This window comes from Myotis davidii, unplaced genomic scaffold (genome assembly GCF_000327345.1).
Source record: "Myotis davidii unplaced genomic scaffold, ASM32734v1 scaffold297, whole genome shotgun sequence".
Classification (NCBI taxonomy): Eukaryota; Metazoa; Chordata; class Mammalia; order Chiroptera; family Vespertilionidae; genus Myotis; species Myotis davidii.
The window spans coordinates 13,567-21,659 of NW_006287954.1; the positions used below are offsets into that span (position 1 = coordinate 13,567).

General features: G+C 37.2%; 1 protein-coding gene across 1 annotated transcript; it reads left to right on the top strand.

Moving 5' to 3' along the window:
* Positions 1 to 6,735: 6,735 nt before the first annotated feature.
* Positions 6,736 to 7,674, top strand: LOC102768427 (olfactory receptor 6C75). Its single transcript, XM_006759853.1, has one exon. It carries the CDS (start codon positions 6,736 to 6,738, stop codon positions 7,672 to 7,674), a length of 939 nt encoding a protein of 312 aa, XP_006759916.1.
* The last annotated feature ends 419 nt before the right edge of the window (positions 7,675 to 8,093 follow it).

Below are 8,093 nucleotides of genomic sequence, written 5' to 3' on the forward strand. Positions count from 1 at the left end.
ATCAATGAGAGAGGCAAATCAAAACGACAATGTGATACCATCTCATACCTGTCATAATGACCATCATCAACAAATCGACAAATGTCAAAATAAAGCAAAAGGAACCCTCTTGCACTACTGATGGGAATGCAAAGTGGTGCAGCCACTGTGGAAGGCAGTATGAAGTTTCCTCAAAAATTAAAAATGGAACTTCAATTTGACCCAGTAATTCCACTTCTAGGAATATATCTCAAGAAATCAGAAACACTGATCAGAAAGGATATACGAACATCTATGTTCATAGCAGCACAATTTACCATAGCTAAAATTTGGAAACAGCCTAAGTGCCCATCAGCAGATGAGTGGATTAAAAAAACGGTGGTACATCTACACAATGGAATACTACACTGTAGTAAAAAAAAAAGAACGCTTACCATTTGCAACAGTGTGGATGGAACTGGAGAGCATTATTCTAAGTGAAATAAGCCAGTCAGAGAAAGATAAATATCACATGATCTCAATCATTTGTGGAATATAATGAACAACATAAACTGGTTAACAAAAACAGATCCAGAGACAGAGAAGCATGGATCAGACCATCAAACCTGAGGGAACATAGGGGAGGGTGGTGGTGAATGGGAGAGACCAACCAAAGGACTTGTACGCATGCATATAAGCCTAACCAATGGACACAGACACCAGGCGGGTGAGGGCATGAATGGGGGGGGGGCAATAGGGTGATAAGTACATATAATACCTTAACAATAAAGAAAAAAGAAATTCCAAAATGAAATAAAAATAAATTAATTAATGCAATTATTTATATTCTGGTGATCTTTATGCATGCTCCTATAATCCATTATTTAAAATCCTATATAATAAAAGAGAAAGATGGTAATTGGCGTACGACCGCTACCCTTTTCATTGGCTAATCAGTGAGATATGCAAATTAGTCTACAGCCAAGATGGCGGCTAATTTGCATATGTCAGCCCCAAGCCTCAGACTGAAGCTTTAGGCTGGGGACTGGGCGGAGCCATCCAGCGATCATTGATGGCGGCAGCAGCAGGGAACCAGGCGAAGCCAGCCAGCTATGCTTGATGGCGGCAGCGGCAGGGAGCTGGGGGTGCTCCGGCCCAAGCCTAAAGCCTCCGCCAAAGGCTAGGAGCCAGCCAGCGATCATTGAGCCAGCGATCATTGATGGTGGCCCAGGCCTAACACCTCAGCCTGAGGCTTTAAGCTTGGGCCAAGGAGGAGCCAGCCAGCGATCATTGATGGTGGCAGCGGTGGGGAGCTGGGGGTGACCCGGCCCAGGGCTAATAACTCACCAGAGGCTTTAGTCCTCAAAGGGAGGCCAGACTGTGGCTTAGGCCCACTCCCCAAGGGGAGCAGGGAGCAGGTAGTAGGACATCCCCTAGGGCTCCCAGTATGTGATGGGGCAAGCTGGGCTGAGGGACACCCCCCCCACCCCGCCAGTGCACAAATTTTTGTGCACCGGGCCTCTAGTATTGATATAAAAACTAATTGTGTAGAAATTTTGAAAGCATATAATTTACCATGCTCAATGGAGATATATTTTATTATTTAAAATTGCTATTAAACATATTTGTTTGTCAAATACATGTTGACAGAATGTGATTAGATTTGGGATGGTGAGCACACAGTGAAATATAAAGATGATTAATTATAAAATTATACATATGAAACTTACATAATGTTATTAACTAATGATACCACAAAAAATTTAATTTAAAAAGAAGAATGTGTTTTGGGTACTGCACAGGTTTGTATAGTTCCCTTCAAAAATTCATGTTCACCTGGAATCTGTAGATAAGACCTTATTTGTAAATAGGGCCTTTGCAGATGTCTTCAAGTTCAGATGATATCTCATATATTAAAGCAATTTGTTTAAAGTTAAATAAATTAAAATTAAAGCATGTATCTTTATTTTATAATAGGTTCTCTATAATGTTAATTTTAAATAATATCAAGGCCTACAGGTAAACATATAAACATTATTGTGACAATGTTTTTAATTCAACCTCATGCTTATGGCACATTATTCAAGTTCTTGATTTTAATTTTTATTAAAAGAATATATTTTGAGTTTAAACAGCCATTATGCTTTAACTAGAGGCCCAATGCATGATATTTGTGCACAGGCTGGGGGGTCCCCTAAGCCCAGCCTGCACCCTCTCCAATCTGAGACCCCTCAGGGGATGTCCAACTGACGGTTTAGGACCGATACCAGGGATTGCTCCTAAACCAGCCGTCGGACATTCCTCTCACAATCCAGAATCGCTGGCTTCCTAACTGCTCACCTGCCTGCCTGCCTGATCCTAACCACTCTTCCTGCCTGCCTGATCGCCCCTAACCGCCTCTGTCTCAGCCCTGCTGCCACAACTCTGTCCAGAAGAACATCCGGAAGATTGTTTGGCTGTCCAGTCTAATTAGCATATTATGCTTTTATTATTGTAGATTTTGATATTTAGAATTCCTTATTTACTCAGAATGGCCCCACTATCCTGGTCACCCCCAATTTCTCCCCCTGCTGGCCTGGTTGTCCCACACAGCCTGCTGTTCAGTCATTTGATCGTCCCTCACTAACCCCCCTGCCGGCTTTGTTGCCCACGCAGCCTGCTGTTCAGTCATTACTTTTAGTGTGACAGCATGCCAGACAATTTGTATATTCCCATATTATTAGCATAGATAGTCTCTACTTCAGTATGAATTCTGTATTGCTTAACCATATACATTGAATAACTTCGTTCGTCTCCCAAAAAACAGTAAAAATAACCTTAAAATCTTCGTTCAGAGAGTTTCTAGCATTTAAGATCATTAAATAACCACAATTTCTATTTATTTTAAACAATTTCATGAAACAAAATGTTTTATGAAACTCACAGATTAAGTAAAATCTAGCTTTGTCTCAAATAATGAATGTACCATAAATGGGATATTACAAATGTCTTCCAAGATCAAAGCAGTGAAAAATAAGATGATGCTGAGGGAGAATATACGTCATATGACACAGGAAAAAGGAAATCTGGGATTCTGAAAATACTATAAAGTGGAATTCTCACACTTTTCTGTAAGAACTAAAAATTATGCAAAGAGGTCAAGGGGGGGAAAGAAGACATATGTAATACTTTCAACAATAAAGAATTTTTTTTAAATGAAAAAATAAATTATGCAAAGAGCTGTCTTTTTCATCTCTGAATGCTCAGAAGCTAAGCTTGAGGGCAACACATAAAAAAGATCCAACAAATAATTTTAATGAATATATGATAATGATTCTAATCATGATCAGGTTTTATATGTTATCATTCAATGGAATGATGTAAAACATTAAAGACAATCTGACACCTCTGATGGTGAAGAATAATGGAAACCTCAGCCTCTTTCTAAAACATCACAATGATTGATTAATATTTTCCCTAAGATTAGAGAAAACCCCGCTTGTTCACAATCTAAGTGTTGCCATTTAGAAAATGCTAATGTCCGTTTCATTGTTATTAAGTTTTTTCTTGTGAAATTATCGGTCATTAAGAAAACGCAAATCCTTCTATATATTTTTTTGCTCTGATTTGAGGCTACCAGCACTTAAATATTCTATTCTAAATTGTGTAGCAATTCAGACTACTGTTTAATGCTTGGTGTCTTGAGACACCATCTCTGTGGTGCCTTTTTTTTATTCATCAACGGATCCCCTGAGTCCATTGTAAAAGGAGCAGATAAAATATGGATAGCCCCAAAAACATTATTTCTGTACAAAAGATCACATCATCTTGCCCACCAAGCTTGGAAGAAAATGACATAAGCACTCATTGCAACTATTTCACGTATCAAGATCATACTTCTTTAAGTGGCGTAGGTAGAAAATTCTGGCACCCTAGATCCTTAGAGAAATTTGGATTTGTATATAGAAATGGGTTAATGTATGCCCTCTTTTGTTAATATTGTAGGGGAGCTCTTGGAATTATTTTTTATCATCAACATTTTGGATATTTGGTTAGAAACCAAGTGACAGAGATGAAGCATCTCAAAGGCTTTTGGAAAATCCCAGTACACTGATGTTTAAACAAGTCAAAGGGGCGTGTAAAGGGCACTGACAAATGTCAGTCATATTCACCAAAACGTAAGTACGCCTTTGATAGTTTCTTTCAGGAATATATTTTTGCCTCAAAAGTATACTAGTATTTATGCTTTTTAAAAGTAATCTGAAGTATGTACAACACTATGTAAAAAGAAACTCAACCTCTCAAATTTTATAAAATATATAAATGAAGCAAATTTTAAAGGACGTATAATTTACTTATTTTATGCAACATTATTATTCATTGTGACAGATATTTTGTGATTAATAACACTACATGATTTTTGTGTTCTTATCTAGATATCTTCTAACACTATTTTTAAAATAAATTCAAGCCAACTGATATGGCTCAGTGATTGAGCATCGACCTGTGAACCAGGACGTCACGGTTCGATCTTGGTCAGGGCACGTGCCTGGGTTGGGGGTTCAATCTCCAGTTGGGGTGGGGGGGTTCAGGGGCAGCCTATCAATGATTCTTTCTCATCATTGATGTTTCTATATGTCTCTTCCTATCTGAAATAAATAAAATAAAATCTTGGTCAGGGCACATGCCCGGGTTGGGGGTTCCACCTCCAGTTGGGGCGGGGGGGTTCAGGGGCAGCCTATCAATGATTCTTTCTCATCATTGATGTTTCTATATGTCTCTTCCTATCTGAAATAAATAAAATAAATAAAAATATATTTAGAAAACAATGATACATTCAAGAACACCATGTAATCATTTTTTGTACAAGATTCCAGAAACTTTATTTAATGTGCTTAAAGAGAAGCATGTAAAGGGAAAAGACAGAAACAATGCACAAAGAGAATTAATGTTTGAAAGTGGGAGTGTATCCGTCCCTAAATTTTATAGATAAAATTTTGAATAAGTTCATTAACATATTAAGTTAATTGGCTAAGCCTAAGAAAATATTATTCCTTTTAAAAGCTCTGAAACCCACGAAGAACATAGGAAACAAACAAGTCATACAGACTTAGGCAGACTGTCTAAACATTTAAGTATTTTTAAAAATGATCTTAGACAGCAACACATCTAAAGCCTTTATGGAAAATAATAACTTCAAACAGGAAAAATAATTAAGCAAATCTTGTATAAGTTCAAGAATTATCACTTGTTCCACTCTTCCTCAGTTACCTGTGAACTGCCCATTCTCACTTCTGACATCTAATGCCCCAATTCCCCACTTTTCTCCTTTGTCCAAAAATGTCTTATATATTGTTGCCTCATTGTCTTGGGAATTTTTATGGAATTATCAATGTCTATGTGAATACCCCATGCACATGTATTAAAATATAATTAAACATAATTATCTTGAAAGCCATACATGAAATAAAAAAGAAAAAAGTAATCATCTTTGTCTCCCCAAAACTTAACTTTAATATTGAGCTATCACCTTTTTTCATTTTTGGTCTCCTCAAAAAAAATAATAGGCAATATTGTGGGAGAGTTCTAAATCATTTTAGAAATAAGTAAGAACACTTGCAGTTTACAAAAATAAAATTAAGACAAGTGAAGGTCCAGCTTTAATATCAGGAGCAGACTCAGGATAGGAAATGGTGAATAAAAGTACACTCAAGAATATACTTACAATCTTACAAAAGACCATTAAACAGATTATTAACTAGAATTAGAATACCTTGCCATGCCAGATATTGGAATACATTGGGTACCCTTCCATTCATTAAATACCTCTGTATACTATTATCAGAAACACAATACTGTACCAGGTGGGCAACTTAGTTGTCTCTGTAGATTGTAAGTTTGAACGGAGAAAAGAAAAGAAATGCTTATTTAAGACAGTACAGTTAAAAAATGTATGCCCTCGCCAGTTTGGCTCATCAGGTAGAGCGTTGGACCACAGACTGAAGCGTCCCAGGTTCGATTCCAATCAAGAGTACGTACCTGGGTTGCAGGCTCAATCCCCAGCTCTGGCCCGGTACATGCATGAGGCAACCAATCTATATGTCTCTCACATAGATATTTCTCTCTGTGTATCTCTCCTCTCCTTTCTATTCTTTCTAAAAAATAAAATAAAATCAATGGAAAAATGTCCTTGGGTGAGGATTAACAACAACCACAAAAAAAGTATATAGAGCTGAAACCGGTTTGGCTCAGTGGATAGAGTGTTGGCCTGCGGACTGAAAGGTCCCAGGTTCGATTCCGGTCAAGGGCATGTATCTGGGTTGCGGGCACATCCCCAGTGGGAGATGTGCAGGAGGCAGCTGATCGATGTTTCTCTCATCATCGATGTTTCGTATATAGAGAGCAACGAAAAATATATATATCTTCAACAACTATTGTGGTATGGTAAGGAAACTTTCAAGGGTTTTATTTGAGTAGGTAATAACCTCTTATTTTATTGTTTTCAGGAATATATTCAAATATTCAGAGGACAAAGATGTATACTGAAATGTGTAACAATACAATGAAGAAAATACAGGAATAATGAATTAATATATGCCATAATACATGAAAGAATTTTTAAAGTATTTTGTTTCTATGTACTACAAAATTATTTTTCTCTAAAAGAAAAAGGCAGCAATGAGTTTTTTTAAAAAGTGTATGTGCATGTGTGTGCTTCTTTGTTGGTGTCATGGCTTTCTTATTTCTTCATCTATTTTACAGCTAAAACTAAGAATATCGTTGAGAAGCAGGAACACAATGAGAAATTACACAGAAGTAACAGAGTTTATTCTTCTTGGATTGACAAGTGACCCACAGTGGCAGGTTGTACTTTTCATGTTTCTCTTTGCTAACTACATGCTCAGTGTGGCTGGGAACCTGATCATTATTGCTCTCACCCTTTCAGATCCCCATCTGCAGACTACAATGTACTTCTTCCTTCGAAATTTCTCAGTCCTAGAAATATTATTTACATCAGTCTGCATTCCCAGGTTCCTTGTCAGTATTGTGACGGGGGACAGAACCATTTCTTATAATGGATGTGTGACTCAGCTATTCTTTTATATTTTATTTGGGGTGACCGAATTTTACTTTCTAGCCGCCATGTCCTATGACCGCTATGTGGCCATCTGCAAACCTCTACATTACACCGCCATCATGAGCACCAAAGTTTGTATGCTTCTTGTCTTTAGCTCCTGGTTTATAGGATTGCTGACCATCTGTCCACCAATAATTCTGCTACTGCAATTGGACTTCTGTGCCTCCAATATAATTGATCATTTCCTCTGTGACTCTTCTCCAATTCTGCAGCTTTCTTGCACAAACACTCGCTTTCTAGAACTCATGGCATTTTGTTTAGCTGTTGTAACAATCATGGTCTCCTTAACACTAGTTACTCTCTCCTACACATACATCATCGGGACAATTCTGAGAATTCCTTCCATGAGCCAAAGGAAAAAAGCTTTTTCCACTTGTTCCTCCCACATGATAGTTGTCTCCCTCACTTATGGTAGCTGCATTTTCATGTACATTAAACCTTCTGCAAGGGAGAGGGTGACTTTAAGCAAAGGAGTAGCTGTGCTCAATACCTCAGTGGCCCCTCTCTTGAATCCTTTCATATATACACTCAGAAATCAGCAAGTGAAGCAAGCCTTCAGGAACATGGTCCTGAGAATCGCCTTTTCTTCAAATAAATAAAGGTGATTGGGTGATATGTACCCCTGAAAGCAAAGCTGAATTAAAATTCTCTGTTCTTCTCTAGATAAATTCTTCAAACACCTCAATTCTTCCTTTTAGGTAGATATGCTTACATACCATCAATGCCTAAAAACTAGGTCCTAAGTCTTTAAAGTTATATAGATGACGGTAAATCTCTCACCTCTGTAATAAAATTTTAGTTAAAGTAATAATCTCCAATGTTTCTCACAGTAAGGTAGATTATAAATTCATTAAAAACATTTAAAAATTGCTATCATATAGGAAACTTACTAAAAACCTCATACAAATATAAAACTTATGTGAAATAAATAAAAATATGAGCATTAATTGATATCTCTCCAATGTCTTCTTCTGTTCCCAAGAACAGAAGATTAAAAGAATTATTAAAATGTCTACTT